Source organism: Ips typographus, linkage group LG3, assembly GCF_016097725.1.
Source record: "Ips typographus isolate SLU linkage group LG3, UJ_Ityp_2.0, whole genome shotgun sequence".
NCBI classification, from domain to species: domain Eukaryota; kingdom Metazoa; phylum Arthropoda; class Insecta; order Coleoptera; family Curculionidae; genus Ips; species Ips typographus.
The window spans coordinates 2,054,414-2,073,467 of NC_138424.1; the positions used below are offsets into that span (position 1 = coordinate 2,054,414).

Sequence of the window (19,054 nt, forward strand, 5' to 3'; positions counted from 1 at the left end):
TCCATTCAGCGTACAGACTGAGTTTGATTGTATGTAATTAAATGTAATTAATCACTATTGTCATGGTCTTTTATAACATTTTCAGGTGATTTAGGAGAATAACTGCAAAAAAATATACAAACTAACCCTGTTGACTTAAAGGTCGGATGAGCGATCGCAAAGTAAACGTAACCAGTTTGCACGTAATCATAATCTACCTGTTTCGTCCTACAACCAGTCTGGAAACAGGTACACGTGATTTGTGTGGTCGTTTCGAATTATTCACCTGTACGACTTGTGTCCGAATTAATCGAAAGAAAAAGTTCAAAGAAGCGAGAATAAGAACGGTATCAACCTGCCGGAGGACCACATGGGCGTAGACGTGGGTTTTTCTCGCAGAAATTTTGACAGTCACTCAGAATTGTGAATTAGTACAACAATGACTTTTTGATTTGAACAATGATTTATTTGGGGAAGTAAACTTGCTATCGCCACTAGTATTCAATTAACAATCAAGTACTTTCTGCCCATTATCCGAAAATGCAACTGATTTTGTAACTGTAAATCTTTTGTTGGAAATTACAAACTTTCTGAATCCATCGCTGTCACACCGATTCTCAATTACTTTCACACACGCACACACACCATCTATTCGGATTCTAAATAATTTAATCAGGCGCATCGGGGCCTCGATTTGTTTAATGGCCAATCATCAAAGTGGAATCCGGAAAAAATAGCCGGGCCCTCTTTGACCCCACGGAGGATTCGAGACCCACTGGCCCACATTTTGAGCTCCATGGACGGCGTAAGGTCTGTGTTCAGTTTCCAAATTGTACTAAAATCACGTTTCCTCTTTAAATATTTCATTGGTTTTAATCACATTTACAAATGTTTTCTAAAGGCAAGTTTTACAAATTTGAACCAAAAGTTTACCCAAATTACGTGTTAGTACACTGAGCTTAAATTGATTAAACTCTCTGATTAATCTGACTTTAAGTCACATGACGGTTTCATTAGACAGTTCAAATAGATGCCGTCAATCAGTTAACCATCAAGCTCTCAACTAATTCTGTCATTTTTACGAAATGTGGGAGGTGTTTCAAGAAAAAAAAAATAAAAACACCAGTCACAGTGTTGTCAATCTGTTGGTAAATTGGAGTGATAAAAGGCCAATTTTGAGGTAATTTGGCAACATTTATGAAGTTTTTGTACTGACAGTTTAATATCATACTTGTGTATCAGTAATTTCAGATAATTGGTAACTCCTCATTGGGGAATTTGGCCTTTTTCAATTGGTAACACTGACTAGTGAAACCATAGTAGACAGACAAATAAAAGATGTCTTTTTGTAGTGTTGTTGAATCAGAATTGACTGCTAAAAAGTAGAAATTCCAGCATGTTTAAAAGTAGAAAAGAATAATTGCAGTAAATGCTATTTTCCAAAAAAAAAAACACAATGCTTCGATAAATGCTTGTTTTGTATAAATAATAACAAATAACGCAGAAAAAAATATATAAAACAAAAAACAACTAAATAATGCAGTTTTCACTTTGAAAATTATCTCACACGTCATATTTTATCTGAAATTAAGTTTGAAAATGATTAAAACAGTCACGTGACCTGGATAAATACAATTAAGGGTCATATTTAATTATTCCTTGAAACTTAAGGAAAATGTTGCAGAACGTCAAATAAAAGTTTAAATTCAGTAAAACAGTCAGGTGACTTTGAAAAAATTAAATTTAAAACTGTCAAAGTTCAAATGTCAACAGGATAAAAAAATGATGTTTAAAAAATAGTCTAAACAGTGACGTGACCCTCATAAATACATTTTAAACTTGAAAATTGTCTGAGACGTCAAATTGAAGCTGTCAGTTTGAACTTGAACATATTGGGAAACGGCAAATTTAAACTGTCAAAATTTAAATTAAATAAGACAGTCACGTGACCCAAAAAAAAATTGAATTTGCAACTGTTAAAGTTCAAATGATACCAGGATGAAATAATTGATGATGAAAAATAGTTAACTTAAGTTAGAATCAAGCTGTTAAGAAATAATGATATTTAAAAATTTCCTCATTTGACGATTGACAATTGACATATGAATGCATCCGGTGTAACAATGTGCACAACGTGTTTTCACGATCCCATCCCTACTTCTGGCAATAAGAAAACCAAACATACTTACTTGAACTGACAATTTTGATCTAAGACCTTCTAGGTTAAGAAAAGAATGGGTTCATCCCACATAATGTAATCTCAATGAATATCAATCAGGAAGCTTAGTCTGAAATGTCGTTTATTTTTAAAAAAATAAGGTTTTTTGGTAATTTACACGACTTTGAAAATGCGTAAATAAATTCAAATTGACGGTTTTGTCGGGTATATGACGTAGACGACTTTCAGCAGTTTTATTGGCTATGGCTGTCTGATGGTTGACACAATCTTCCAATCAGCTGTGGGTATAACCTCAGCCAAGTCACGAGTGAAGTCTGCAGAGTGCAATGTTGCCAAATAACACGTTTTATAGCACCACAAGACAACTTTCAAAACCGTCTACGTCATATCTAGTGGGCGTTTTAAATGTTACTATGAAATTTGAATCTTTCTTTCTTTTTTTGAATTCTTGTTATGTTAGACTTAGTATTTTGAAAAATAATAAAATAAGTATTTTTTTGCAATCAAATATGATTAATTAACCTTCACATTCTTAAAAAGGCCGTAAAAACATTTTTTTTTTTGTCAAAAAGGATTAATTACATCGATTCGACGCAGTTTCATCTCAACTAACAGAACCCACGGTTCATTGGCGACTCGACGCAACAAAAATCGTTGCTTTTTTTTTTCTTTGACGTTACGTAACCGAAATTAGAAACGCAAGAACCTTCCGAACATTCACCGAAGTAGCTTGTTTGCTCTTATTTTGATTCAGTGTGCAACGTTTTGCGTCTCCGACGTCGTTTCCTCGTCGATGTTATTGAACTTAAAACTTTCGTGGTCAGTCCAATCGAGTGTTGAGAACGATTTGCTAGAGGGAACTGTACTTTGATACGTGCAACCGAATCCATGATAATTAATTGTACCTTTTGCTTCCTGTATATGAAGGAGAAATTTGCCTTAGTTGATAATGTTGCAATTAGTTTAGATCTCTTAAATATGCAAGCTACACCACTATCAGTCTCTTCTCGCCAACTGGTGCTCGTTTGAATAACTTTACAAACAAGCCGGAACTGACTTCTTGATAAATGTCCACTGTGCAGATGGTCTTGATGCTCAGACAAATATTTGCCTATCAATTATTTTATGTACAGGTAAAAACACACTTTACCTAGCCGATATGCTGCTTTTTCAAACTCAATTTAACCAACACCAATAGAAAAAACTTTCATTTTTTTGGCTTTTTAATTGGATGAGGTGTGGAACCCAAAAACGCCCCCGGCAGTGAAATTCGTATTACTTTGATGGTGCCACTGTGTCGTGTGTACCATTAAAATGAGATTTAATTTCCGACAAAACATTCTCCAAATACCCCCTGGGCTGTCTTCGTAACACCCTTATAGTGTTCTGATCAAATGTGCAAAAACCAGTATTGTTTAATTTAATCTTCGATAAACGTGAGAGAAAGTTCCGATTACCTCACCCTGTTGAATTATTTTTTGGTTGCAAAAGATCGAGCATTAGAGAATAGTCGCTAAATAGTTCTTTATTCGGTGTAAGTAAATACTTCCAGTTGCATAATATTGCACATTAGTGGATGTTACTCGGAGAGAAAAGTGCGACTAATGGACGTTTATTTTTGTGAAGGATATTATGTGTGTAGAAGTCGTTAAAAAGTAATTTTTACACGTTAATTCTGCAAAAACTGAAACCAATTTTTGAATTGCAAGACTGATATTTGGTTAATTATATGAGAGTGTTAATGGATTACGTTAACAGGTTAAATCAGAGAGGTATAAATATATTGTCTTTTGTCAATTAGTCAAGTTGTAGATATACTAAATAGTTGTAGTATTTTTCGTGTTACACGCTTTTACAACTTTTAAAAAAACGGATAATTTACTTTCAAACTGGAATATAAATTTCTCATTAAACCATTCTGTCATCAAAATCCCCATACGTAAAAACAAAATTCTGAATAAATATTAACAAATTATGCAATAAAATTTGTGATAATAGTCCTCAACAACACCATCTAATGGGACGTTAATCACCATAATATTCAAATCACTTAGGCAAATGTCTACCTGTGTAACACACGAGAAACCAGGAAGGATTACCTAACTATTATTCAATAGATCTTCAATCTCAAGCTTCCTGAAAAATTCTTGATTGATACAATCTTGCGTCATCCGATCGAACAGATGTGATTGTTTAAGCAACACAAAAAAAGAATTTTAATAAATTGCCAGTGGCATAACTTACCACTGGTACTGTGAGTTTCCATGGTGTGGAACCTGGATTCTGGAGCTTCCGGACTCTCTGGACTTGGCGGATGATCTGAACCTATGCCAGAGCTGCCTCCTGACGATTCCAACCTTTTATTCTTCACATTTTGACCTACTATGTTGGAGTTAAGGCATCGTCTCAGTTCTATACCTACAAAAGTCAAAGCTCAAGCAACACCAGCAAGTATGTTGATCTTTCTAATCAATAATGTCAGTGACGTTTAGAAAAAATATAGGATACCTGTGAGGTTTCCTTTCTGTCTATGTACAGTGTCATAGTCTCTGGGTGGTAACAAAATTGGGGAGTTTTTCTTTCCCAACTTGGCCCTTAACTCAGCTGCCACCGAATCGTACAGACTAGAAATTCTCGAATTTTCCATAGCGTATCTCTCTTCGCTACTCTCAGACTCTCTAGTGGACGCACCAGTGTCGCTCCCTATGCTGCTCTCCAACTTTTTCATTTTTTCGACAGGTTTCAGCCGGTTTTCTATTTCCGTCATTTTTTTCTGGTTTTCCGGCCGGTCGATGAGGATTTGCAGTTGTTGCTTCAGGTGCGAAGCGGTCTCCAAGGAATCGCATCTGTAATTGACAATTATAGTAAACATGGAGATCTAAATGAAAATCGTGACTCGACTTAATATGTCGATGAATTAAAACGATGATAAATGAGTTCGGGTTGCTACACTTTTCCTCATTTGGAATTGCAACATTGAGATGTGGAGATATTGACTCGTTTGTCGGCTGATGATATTTACAAATTGCTGCACGTTCTTATAGTTGTACGATTTCACTGAAACCAGATTGGTTGTTACATTTTTAGGACTAAAATTAAAAAATCAAAGATTGGCATTTTAATTGCGACAAGACGTCAAACATAATTTATGCCGAATGAATAATAATGTAATTATACCACAGACACACAAAGTATTGACATTCCTGAAATAAGTGTGTACTTTCACGTTGACCTAGGTTCAAGCCTATCTACTGACCCAGAAATTACTCATGAGAACCACGATAAAATTAGAATTTATTTATCAAGATCTCGATATATCAAAGCTAGGTTTATCAAGAAACTTTCTTTAAAACTGGAATTTAAAAGGTTAATTTTCACGCTGACTTGCATAAGTGAAATTGTTTCCTCTGTGCTCTGAAATCTTTTAAGCTATTTAAGAATGAAGTGAACGGAAACTATTAGCTGGTTTTTAAGGATCTGAAATTCTTATAAAATACCGGAATGTTTTATGTTATTTTAAAGTGTAGCAAATTGTTTGTCCAGGTGTTTCAGACCTGATGGTCCAATACAAGTAAAAACATTTTTTTTCAATTTACTACTGTGAAAAGCTTGTATAACCACCCTTATAACTACCAAAAAACTGTGATAATAGCTGGCGTTCATAAGAACACATCGATTACCAATCGATAGGCAATTTTCTGATCACTGACAAAATCATTACTTAAACGTCATTTTGCTCATCGAACTCGATTGCTAATCGATTTGTTCTTTTAAATGTGGCCAATCAAATGCCAAAAAACAGACAAGACAATTTCCTAATCTAACCTAACCTAACCCAGTGATTTTTTCCATTTTTGGTTTGTTTAGCTGTCATAACAATCATCCAAACAACTTTAAGTGACAATTCCACATTTTGATAAATTAACGCTCAACCATTCCAGCAAACTCTTTACATTTTTGAATTTGTTATTATTAGTAAATGATTTTTGGCATTCGGACAGAAACTAAAAATCAAGCAACAGTTTTGTTCCGCATTTAGTTGGACTCAAACCAACGACTGAATGCAGAACAACATTTGATTTTTAATTTATGTCTGAATGCCAAAAATTATTTTCTATTATTTAGTATATTTTACGGACGATAAACAATTCTTTATTTGCATTCGTTGACCTCAAATCCGAAGATTTTCAGCTCTAGATTTACATCTAAGGTTATTAGAAAAATTTAAGAAATTGGATGGATGAATAAGCTGATTAGCCATGAAAAGTAAGCAAATATTGGCTAGAGTGCTACAACTACAAATAAACAGCTAATTTTGATTGGGATTATTATATAAGAACGACATTTTCAAGAAATTTTAATTGTTTTTTATAGTTCTGACATAACTATACCATATATCATCTGTCTAACCTAACCTAAAAACCCTAATATACTGATTTAGGAATTTAAAAATTATGCTTAGAAAATTAATGGGAGTAGAATCATTAGAAACCAATCTCTCTTGGGAAAGATGGAGAAACACTTAGTACGTAATCTTACAGTTGGTCACGTGACCATTTCACTAGCTCACATCCTCTTGGGCAGATTGACACATTTCTGCATCTTTGTTAAGAGCATTGATTTGCTATGGCTTTCTCTATCACTGATTTCCTCACGTAATTTGGAATCAGCACAAAAAAATGCAATACTTAGGAATAATATACAAGGGGTGTCCCATGTCAAATTCAGATAAGATTCTGTTAAGAAAAAATACTTCAGTTGTGCTAATGTAAACTTTAAGTAATTTATAATTAGACTTTTCCCTTGCCTTAATTTTGTTATAACGCACACCGAATAACATTTTGAGTTATCAACAATATCACATCTTTTGAACTGAAAAATCCTGCAACCGCAAAATCCAACTGAATTTAACGAAACTAGTGGAGGATACGAAAAAACTGCAGATCTAAATAGGCATGGCGGACCGTAATCTAATGTTAACTGTGAATTTGCGTATATCCTGTTGTTTTATAGATTTACGGTGGTTGAACAGTGTAAATTACTTAAGAGATTTTTTTTGAAGGTTTGAGTAACGTTTTCTTCTGTCGACTTGTGGTTTTCACTTACCTGTAAGCGTGCACGTGCAAGGGACATTTGGTCACTGGATTGAACAACAGTAAAATGCAGGAGATGATGTCTTCCTGCTGGTAAACGTAAGTGATGGTATTGTGGGGGATAAAGTGCTTGATGGTCTCGTTTTTGGGCTTGGAAGCTTTCTGACCTTGCGACACTATATTCTGGATGATTTTCAGCCCTTTATGGGAAACCTAGCAAAACAAACTTTATTGAACCAACCCCTAAAATCAACACAACACAAAACTCACCTGTAAAGTGACTTTGAAAGGTTCCACATCCTTTTCCCTTTCTTCCAAGTGCCTAATCACAGGAACGATATATTCGGAGCCTCTAAGTCCTTTGGATTCTTTAGCGCCCAGAAACCACACGTAGTAAGACGATTTCTTGATGTCTTTTCTTAGCTTGAGAGCCATGGTTCTTCACATTTTTTCTCCTGCAAAACAAAACAACAGGAATTAGACCGGCGAGAAGCTGCAATTAACTTTTCTTTTCTTTGATCTTGTCAGACGCTACACCATATGTTTAACGTCCATTCTGGTTTAATTAACCATCAATCAAAGAAGAATTTGCCATGCATAACACTCTGTATAGTATTAGATCATTCATCTTATTGTCTGTCGTAAATTAGTAGGTGTAAAACATTTCTTTATAATTAGTGAAAAGACCGATCAACAGAGAATTAAGTTGATTATCATAATTTAAAACTCTACAAAGAGTTTCTTTTAGACAGAATTGATTAGACTGTCAGGAATGTGATAAACAGTCTTGGAGAACTAAAGTGAAACAGCGGAAAAAAATCATAAAACTTGTTTTAGATATTGTACTAACTAGCTAGAGATTGTTGAAAGCAATTTTACCTTCAAAACAGACCCTGAACTGCTGATGATAACCTTTTAATCAACCTAGAAGAAGTTAACTGTTTGAGATCTCTGTTAATAGTGAAAACAAGTATCTAACCATGGATAGATGTTCTCCAACAGCAATTTCAATTCTGAGGTAGAGCAGAGAATTATCTGAAAATGATCTAGATGAAGAAAATGAACTCTCTGAACCAATCTGTTCATCGAAATTGGTGAATGTTAACGGGCAAACTGTGTGATAGTGTTAAAAACCCTCCTAAATAAAACATTCCAGTTATGACAGAAAAAATAGAACCAGAATCTTCTGAAGATGACGTTTCATCAAGCTGTGGCGGAAATAAACTACTTCTAAACTAAGAAAAGTGAAATTTAACTTAACATGGAAGATGAAAACTAGTTGATGATACTGTAGAAGTGTTTTGGCTTTAATTTAAGTTATTCTTGACTTGAACCACTGAAAATCTGCTGTAGATGACTTTTCTATAAACTTGGATAAGCTAGGGACACTTTGGAAGTGGTTTTTGTCTTTAAAATAGACCTGAACTCCTGAAAATCTTCTAAGGATGATGTTTTCATTAATCTGGAAGAAGAAAGCTAGCTGGTGATGCTGCAGAAGGGTTTTTCACACTTGAACTGCTGAAAATCCTCTGTAGATTAGTTTTTCATAAACTTGGATTAGCTAGGAACACTTTGGCAGAGGTCTTGGTTTTGAAAATAGGCCTGAACTGTTAAAAACCTTCTAATAATGGTGGTTTCATATATTTAGAAAACTTCTGACTGAAGACACTTAAAATAATTGAAAATAGTATGTGAACATGTAGCTTTGATCAACTTACAGAATCAAGTTCTCTGTTGATGGTTAGTTAGGTTAGCCTAGCGGCAACACTTATCTCTTTATTATCTACGTTTTGACTTATATGAAGTCATCTTCAGTCATCTGGTGTCATGCACTGTATTTCACTAGTTAATACTCACAAAAGCTGGGATCAAACAAAAAAAAAAATGAAAACACGATCATCTTTGGCCCTGACGCAACAGAACATTAAGCGATTGTAAAAGTAACGAAACAATGAGGAGAATTTATCGGTAGACGGAATTGGAATCCCTGACCTATAACTCGGTAATGTGAGAGGTGATGCTTAGATTTCAACCATCTTAGGATAAACAGTACAAGTATCTTCGGTACTTTTAAGGTGTAATACTTGAAATTTACATCCAACTCATCTAAATTCCTATTAGTTTGCTGGGACACTCCTTCTGTTTATTGTTGCACTGTTTAATTTGTAAATTAATGTATAAAACTGATTCGGCGTAGGCTTTCACGAAGCAGCAAAAAAAAGTATCTGATACAGTTTTGCTCACATGGACGTAAATTCTTTAAACGTGCAGCCAAGGCTGGTGGCAGAACAACTTTTTCTTTTCCATTGTGAGAGATCTGTTTGTTTTAATATCGAGCACATTTACTTTTGCACTACATATTTTCTCACTAACTATTACATAATTTTAGTCTCGAACTTCAATTTGATGCAATTATATCCACCACTTGACTTTCTTTTAAATTGCACTAGCAATTTTTTTCTCCCAGTTGGCTAGAATGTCCTCAATCCTCTCAATTTTCCTTCAAGACATAAATAAACATATTAATTAAGAGATTTTTATTGCTCCTCTGCCGACCAGTTATACAAGGAAGTGGCGACCACATTCTTCAGATTAATTTCGCAAAAATAACCGCAACCATTAAAGCTAATTCATGGTTGTTGCCTTGTCGGTGGTTGTTTTTCGTTATTTTAAATCTTCGGCTTCAATTACTAGAGCATGTAATGGGGACTAATTTTGCTCAGTTTAATACGATAAAATGTCAGAGATTAGAAGAAAAGTGGAAAGGAAAGTTAATGATCGTTTATCAAATATTTCTGCAGAGTGTCAGATAGTCAGTAATAGGTAATTGCTAGATATTGAATTGAAGGTAATTTCTGTACTTGCTTGAAGTACTTTATCATTAGTCCTTATCATTTTTTAACAACCATTAATCATTACTTGCATTTAAACTACAGCAAGATATAAATTATTAGCTTTTCGATGTGTTTTTATCTTAATATAAAATTTCAAGCGGGAAAATACCACTTTCTGCACTTAATCGTGTAAGTTGGTATCCAGAACATAAAAATAACTTTATAGATGATTTCAACGTTCTTGGAAATGAAAAGGTCAATGTCGTTCTTTAACGAAAACATCTTCAAATTGATTGATTTTACTCGAATCGCTTCATTGGGTCAAGAAAAGAGAAAGACTGGTAATAATCCGCTTTAATTACTTTAAAGTAGTTTAGCAACTGGTACTCTACAAATCTCAATACATAACCGTACAGCTTAAAAGTAGGGAAGAAGATACTTTTAATTATACTGATTGTATTAACTTAATGAATAGGAAGGTGGTTTTTTAGCTGGCATTGTTTCTTTTTTCTTTAGTGTTGCAATTTAATAATATTTTTATATGAAACGTGAGAACTAGGAATGGCACAGATACTTGGAGTGTTGTACCAGCCAGATAAGGCCATCAGATGTTAGGTAATTGCCAGCTTTAAAAAGAGAGAGGATATCAACAGTGCAAACAATTATCAAAAATAACATGAAAGGTGTGTAATTATTTTGTGATTACAGCTTAAGGTGGTTAATTGAGAAGGTAATAAACCGTTATTAAATTATGGGAAACATTATCAGTCTTCCGCGATTTTTTCTTCTCATCCATTCATTTTGAAAAATCAATTAGGCCTGGGACATGGACAATTTATGATGGTTCAGATAAGTTAGCTGGCAGGATGTAAGTTATAAAACTTGTATCAGAACCGTATCAGAAAATTACATAACATCTCGGAACGTCCATTTTACTTATCCCATTATGTAGAATCATTTACGGTACTTTCCGAAAAAAAAATTTAACATTCTCTATTCGCGTGCCCGCGGGTAAAGATACAGCAGCTGCCTAGTGATTATACTTTTATTTGAAGAACTTTATAACTGTATACGACGGCCATTATAACCGCACGGTTATTACGAAAACATCTTGTTTATGCTCTCTTTAGTCTTCAACTGCTCTCGCAGATTTAGTTAGCCGGGCTTGATTTATTAGAGCAGGAATGCCAGCTACTCAGAAACAAAAAGCTCGTTAAAGAGAAACTGTTTGTGAAAAATTGAAATCTCGTAAGTTTGTTCCACTTTAAAGTGAGATATTGTAATATTAACGCATTTTCATTTAGACATTTGATAAAATTGTACCTAGAATATAATCCAGATTATGGTATTAAAATTGAATTTTTCTATGCGCTGTAGGTCTAGAGAGTTTTGATCGCGATTAAAACTGATCGTTCAATAACGGCGGTTTAAGCCTGGTTTTCTAACCTCAAAGTACATGGTTCAAAATTAGGAATAAAAGTTGTAATAATCTTTAGAGAACAATTAGGATATCTTATATCTTTGTTATTACCTTAATTAGATGAACCTAGTTTTTAAGAATACTCAACCGGTTCCATACTCAACTATCTCCCAACCACGAGAATTCTACTGCAAAAGTGTATTAAAAAAAACTAAAAAGTAAATACTTTCTTGATGCTCGATGGTAAAAACTGATAAATTTTATAAAAAAATTGAAATTTTGTTCCAAACTTTCAAACATAGAAATGACTGAAGTGACGTACAGGATGGGCCAAATTGGACGTTAGAAAACAGTAAATGTCAAGTTTCATTGGTTGAATGTTCACGTGACTATGACGTTTTCTGACTTGTGGCAATATTTCTCTGAGTACTAGTTGGAGATTCCTTCTGCGAACAGACTTATAGGGTGCTTCTCAGAATTCGTATTTTTCTTCAAAACTTCCAGGTGCAATTAGTGTCCTCCAGGTGAGTTATTTTTTATTTCTGAACATTCATTTCTACAGCAACTTTTTGCGTAGAATCCAGTAGTGTAGGTAAATAGTTTTTTTTCTATTGGACACGGTTTATAAGCTGTTTTTTTAAATGGAACACCCTGTATATTATTTCATTTTTGAAAAGATCTTAAAATTACCATTCTAATGACATATAACACTTGATATTTCAATATTTTTTTGTTCGTATCTCATAAACTGTGTCTAATAGAAAAAAACTATTTACCCTACTGGATTTTACGCGAAAAGTTGCTGTAGAAATGTATTTTTAGAAATTAAAAATTATGCAACTGAAAGTTTTGAAAAAAAGTAGGAATTCTGAGAAGCACGGTTTTTGTCATCAGGTTTTGCCTATCTCTATTAATAAGAGCACTTCCCATTTAAATACATCCAATTTGGTCCACCCTCTACAGTACCAACATTTACAAATTTTACATTGTTGCCAAGTTTTTCTTGAAAAACAACTAAATCCGAAAGTTTGATGAAAACACCATTAGTTTGTGATTGTTTCAATAATGGATGAAAATAGCAGCCACTTTTGATGCTCACAGAAGAAAGATCAGATTGGCCAGGGACAAACATTTTTCTAGTGTAAGCTTCCTATTCCCTAACTTGATTTTCAAATTTGATAAACTCAATAATCATAAGGAATCTTCAAAGCCTACAATTATTAGTGTAATTATTGTTTCTAGGATCTGCTCTAAAGCTCATCTCACCAACCTTAGAAGAGAAATCTCTCCATATTGATGATGCTGCTATCAAACAGGTTACTGTATCAAATTATAAAACAGCTGATTAATTTTTTTCTGAGAAGAAATCTGAGGGTTCCTTTCACTCAACATTACAATTCTTGACTTTTATGCCAGATAGTTGTTGAGCTTGTGTTTGTATGTGTGATCCCCCAAGCCCTTTTTAGCTAGAACGGGGTAATTTTTGGTTGTCATTTTTGTCTAGCTCATTCAAACTATACCTCTCTGCAACTAGACTAAATCAAACATACAAAGCTGTACATGCAGTGAAAAGTGAAAATTTTTCCACATGACTGCCTAAGAACAAGTACCGGTACATGATATTAATACAGGCTGAAAGTTCCGTAGTGATCGGTGTTAAACCGCGGAAACGCCTTAACGCATATTTTCTTCTTAACAACCTCACCGGCAATAACGTATTCTGCATCCTACTCTGAATTATTTATATAAACACCAACCCACCAAAAAAGATCCTTGAAACATTTACACAACTCGATCATTCGGTATGAAAACGTGAAGAAACGCATAACGTAATCATGTTTAATCCAGTATAACTGTTTTTTGTTCAAACCAAGAAGGTTCAATGTTAAAACTGGTATGCGTGGTGTTTACTTCATTCGCATATAGTTTCAAGTTGGTATTTACATATTATGTGTTTCTTTTTATACTGGTTTAGTATGCGAACCAGGACGCGACACCGAAAGCCATTTTAATAAATTCAAAGATGAGTTCATGTTTATGGATGCGCCGTTAAAACGGGGAAGTGATTTTGGTCACGAATAAAAAGTGGTTTTCATACAATCCCACTAATTCCAGACCAGTGGTTTCCTTGAATTCAACTTTAACCAAGAATAAATCTGGTTTTTAGCTTTTTATGATAGCCATTATTCCCTGAGTGATATTATAACTTAAAACTCTTTTTTAGTTTTGACACAGCTTTCACACAGAAACAACTTATTCGAATATTCAAAGCAAAATTGCCACACTGACATTATAAAAATTACAATTTCCTTAAACTCTGCACCCATAAGGTGCGTAAGCCCTCACCTAATGTCAAGGTAAGTAACAGCAAATTAATGCACTAGATTACCTTATTAATAAAATGACTGAAAAATGTGAATTAAAATCAACGTTAAACATCCTTTCTTACCTAAAACCAATTAAAAGAAACCAACTACAATCAAACCTAATAATAGTAAATTAGATTTAATAGTTTCTGGGGCTATGTGAAATTCACCTCATCATTTAGTCCAGGAAAGCTTTAATTGAATTTCGGTTTCCTTTCAATTTTGCAGTCGCCGGCTGTCGGTCGTTTAGTGTCAATAGAGAAGGCGAAGAAACATTGAAAGAAAAGTATAATAACGTCTAAATTCTTAATGAAAATAGCCGTGGCTCGTTCAAGCTTGACACACTTCTATCTAGATTTGTATGTGAAATCAGCTAGTTAAAGAAGCAACAGAGAGAAATCTGAATATCGTCGATAAGTATAAAATATACTACTATTGTTTAATTATTTGCTTTATAACAGAACAGCAGGTGCTGGTGTATACATTATCCACTGTGTGTAATGCACGCACCATTACTAATGTTATTGACCTGTTTGGATGTAAACATTTGCCAAAGTTGTGATCTGAATTAGTAAAAGAAGATCTGGAATCTCAAAAACACTATCTACGCGAAATTTTTACATATTTCATAACGGTAAACGCCTGTGAATTTACTTTTACGTTTGCTTAGGTATGAATAATTGTTACTAATGAGGTTGTGGGTAGAATATAGTATAAAAGTCCCGCATTCTCTAACCTACAACTAATACATCATCAAGCTTTATACACTTAACTCATGTCAAGCCTGTGTTAGAAACTACACTGACTTACGATATGAAAACTTCTTATTTCAACCAATTTTACTAAAAATTACTACTAACCATTTCATGGATGGTTACACAGATCCCCGTAACTCGCCACGTAATTACGTTGTTGATTTAATACCTCTTACGAATGTGCAAAAATGCCTAGATTGAGAAATTCGACTTGAATATTATTGCTTCAAAGTTTTTCCTAAAATTATTTCATATAACTGGCAGTTTCGTAAATAAATATGGTCACAGCTAGTAATCTAAACAGTTGTTAATAGTAGTAGTAAAATTATAATTTAACGTCTTGTAAGCAGTGTCATTATAGACAAAAATGCTTAGAAAATAGGATAAACAGTGTTTCTAACTGACATAAGCTAAAATGTGGAGTGGACAAGTTTTAAACTAAAATTTAGCTTTCTGACTATTTTGAACAGTTTAAGATGGAAAACTTAAATCTGAAACCTCTCACATGCCTGGCATATACCCGGCTGCTGTACAAATTTATCTTTTTAAATATTCCAATAAGTATATGCCAGGGGTATGTCTGAGAAGTAAAAACTGCTCTCTATAGTATAGTTTGTTATAAATTGAAAATGAAAATATAGTATAAAGTATAAATAAAGCAAAATATGAATGTCTTATTTTAAAACCTTACATTTTCATTCAGCCACTGAGCTAATTCAAACTACAAAATACAATTTTGAAATTTCCGCCTACATCAATGTTATTTCCTGAGAAACAGCCTTGTACATGAACTAAAGAGACAAATTATATGCCAGGCACGTATTGGGAATATACTTTCATATACTGGGCACATATCTGGCATATATTTGAGAATATACTCCTGTCTGAAAGCAACTGCCAGGCATACAATTTTGCTATGTGGGCTGTTACAGCTCACAATTTAAGCAAAGCAAAGCAGACTATACTGTAACCTTTTCAAAATGTTCAAAACCTAATTTTTGACAATTTTGGGCTTAGCAGTTAGGATATGACATTAAATTATTCAATTCAAGTAAAACAGAGGCAAATCTCAGCTATAAAGTGTTAAAACATTAAGTCTAACCTCGACAGACTAAAATTAAGCTAAACACTGACTAGAACCGAGTTTCTAGCCATGTTTTAAACACACAAGAATAGTCAAAATGCTGCTGGCAGCTGCCAAAACTGACAATTTAAGCTAAGCAGGCTGGATTACAGTATGGTGCTAAAAATTCAAGCTAGACAGGCCTAGCAGTTAATCTAAAAGTACTTTTACTTAAGGCTAAGGTTAATATTTATGAAGTAATCTTTGTCAGAAAAGCAAATTAGCTAGACAAGCAAAGCAAAGCCAAAGGCTTAAGATAGACAGGCTAGTCTCTGCTACAAAATGTCCAGTATTGACTTTTTAGCACAACATACTGACTATTTAGGCTTAAAATGTCAATAAGTTCTAGCATCTGGTCTAGATGTGTCAAAGTTTTAATAGACGTTCAGAAAAAACAGTTTACTGATTTAGTAGAATAGATGCCTTCGCATAGACATCAATGCTCAATTAGTTGAGAAACATTTTTCTAGACACAAAGTAATTCCTAGATTGTATTACATAAAGGCAATCATTAATGCATATGCTGATCAGAATGTTAATAAAGCTGGAATTGCAGGCAGAAGAGCGTTTTCCGCATGTTTTCGACACTTTTACCATTACAAAGCTGACTTTGAGTTATATCAAAACTGGTTTTAATAACACTTAATTAATCTAGATTTGCCTTGAACGCAAGAGTGAAAATATGCGAATAAAATGTGTGTTGACCTCAAAACGGGGCTATTTAACTTATTAGAGTTTCTGTACAGTCAATGCCCATGCCGCTAGCAGTCACCACGGTCAAATGCTCGTGTATTATGTTTACAAAGGTCTCGTGTGTATTATACAGGTAATTACAACACTACCGAGTCAAAAAATGCGGCGATATTTTCAGTTGGTACGTGACGCACACGGACAAAACTGAAAGGGAAAGCGATTTCGACCAGTCTGGCTAGTTAAAAATCATAAAAATTCAATTAGTTGGGCAAAACGTTGTTAATTTCTGTATATTAACGAAGTTTTTTTGTAAAGCAGTAGCCTTTCGCTGAATTAATCTACAATGGTTCAGTAAATGTATTTTTTTTTTGAGCTGTTGCGTCACTACCCGAATAATCAAACATAAAATTCTTCGGATGAAAGTCAGTCTTGCGATTGTCTTGTCAAAGGTCAACATGACATTTCATATCTCAATGGCGAGCGGTGTGTTGCTAAAGTGGGCGCGAACTACCCAACCTTCTTTTTCGTGCTTTGTTATACTCTTAAAACCGCTCACAATTACAAAATGCGTCAATTCATGTCAATCCCTAAAAATAATAATCGCGGGATTTAATTATTTTAATAATCAGAATAGGTAGGGTAAATTGAAATTAGTGAAAAAATAAAAATCAAGTTTCCTCTAATGTCAATTTGTCAGTCAGATGCACATATGTCCGGAAGTAAAACATTCAAGCTAAGTCTGCATGAGTGATTTGAGTAAATTTTTGCACAGTGGGTAGTTTGTGATTGGTCAAAAAAAGCAACAACCAGCTTGCTGCTTTTTTTTGGCCAATCACAAACTATAAACAGTGATGTGATTTGACAAAACAAAGTTAAGCATGATCTAACTTACTTGACCCTGAAGTAATAAAACAAGCTTTTAATTATGGATATAATATTCTGATGTCATTAAATCTTAATAAAGCCTGAATTATTCCCAAAAAACTGCTGGCTCATATAAACTTAATGAAGCAAAAAAAATGTTAAAAAAATGTATCCTGTATGATGATGAGCTATGAGCAACTTTGACTTAAATAATCTTAAAAAATGCTATACAAGACATAAAATGGAAGTAATTTAACCTGCACTTTGCCCTAAATTGGGTGAACCAAAGGAAACTCTTTGACAAGAAAGATTCCTTCATAGGGACTTCTTAATAGCCCTTTGTCTCTTCCCAGACAGAGGTTTCTATGCTAGTCGCTCGTCCATGTTTAAAAAATATCAACAAGCGATTACGGTAGAAACTCAACGGATCTCTGCTAGTTTTAGGTACTAATTAGTTACAAATATTGAAATTGATGTCCGGCCATAATTGGACTCTTTTCCCGTTTGGCATTTAAAATCTGACAGTTCTCTTAATATCGACATTTCAAGTGTTCTATAACCGTTACCGCTTACCAATTAAAGTGTGTATAGTACAGGTCCTCCGCATTAAAAACCCAACGAATATCCAGCCAAAGAACACTACCGAAGCCAACCACAGGGCGCTCTATAAATAACTCGGTCCACTAGAGAACATTCAACTTAGAAACCAGTATTACATTTTTTCCGTCTGGGTTTGATTAAAGCGCACCCGCATAACCAATCCGGGAAACCGGTCAACAATTCCGGGAAACGTCCGGAATTTTCCGGGAAATTTTTTTCCAAAACAATTGACAGTCTGTAGATATAAACAAAACGCGGTTACACGGACGCTGTTTTAACGTTGCGCGCCTCGACAATTGTTCGTACTGGTCGTGAATCGTCGACAGGTAGGTCGTTAAGTCCTACCATACCGTGGTGGAACAGGTACCACCAATACCTCTGCGATAGCGCAGGCTTAAGTGGTCTCAAAAGATGGCACTCGAAGTTTACTACAAAGTTTAACAAATTTTTAGTGGAGAGATTCTAGTTAAATGTTCATAAGAGATGACACTGGGCGTTTAATTACCAAACTACTAACCTGAACCTAATATAAGTGAACACCCGGTATATTAACCAGACATGCCCGTAACTTTAACGGCACTAGTGCGTTTGTCAGCGCAGTCAACCATGCGCTTTCTAGCCTAACTGGATAGCCGGTTAATTTATTTGCGTTCAACCATCAAACCATCGCTAAAGGGATTACTTTATTTGTCTGTCCATTAATTACCTTAAGGTTCGGTCGCTAAGTCTTGTTAGATGATTTAAATACAGGAAATTCACCGTACAACTTAATAGTAACGTTCTTTTTTTACTAGTAGGCCCTTAAAGCCGGCCGTACACTTTACGGTCTAGCAGACAAGTCTTGACTGTATAAGTATACCGGAGTGTTTCTTAAAACAGCACAGTTTTTTTTTAAATAGATTAAACAATTCATTTACTACGATTGTACACGAAAAATGTGCATGTGTGCATTCTCAAGACAAATATTTAAACATTTCATACCTGTTGATGTTTCTTAACTTCTAATTGCAATGATTTCTACTGTAACTTGCTTGTACTTTCCGGAGTTGTAGTCTAGTCCTGCAAATCAAAATGTTTGAGTTACATGACACACATTTCAATTAAACTGTTTTCAAAAGACGGTCCATTCCAAACTAATAATAAACCAC

The 19,054-nt window shown here is 34.3% G+C and overlaps 1 protein-coding gene across 3 annotated transcripts in view; it reads right to left on the reverse strand.

The window, feature by feature from the left end:
• LOC145726628 (uncharacterized) overlaps nt 1-18,971 on the reverse strand; it is a 24,799-nt gene extending 5,828 nt beyond the window's left edge. The window contains exons 1-5 of one of the 3 annotated variants that reach the window (XM_081975808.1): nt 18,888-18,971; nt 7,522-7,706; nt 7,265-7,464; nt 4,667-5,004; nt 4,403-4,576 (exon numbers count right to left, since the gene is read on the reverse strand). In XM_081975808.1, the coding sequence (XP_081831934.1) occupies nt 4,403-4,576; nt 4,667-5,004; nt 7,265-7,464; nt 7,522-7,686 (877 nt within the window). In that variant the 5' untranslated portion in view covers nt 7,687-7,706; nt 18,888-18,971. Of the gene's footprint in view, nt 1-4,402; nt 4,577-4,666; nt 5,005-7,264; nt 7,465-7,521; nt 7,707-17,879; nt 18,238-18,887 lie in introns of those variants that run through there. The other 2 variants (XM_081975809.1, XM_081975807.1) reach the window with 2 other exon arrangements.
• Between the last annotated feature and the right edge of the window lie 83 nt (nt 18,972-19,054).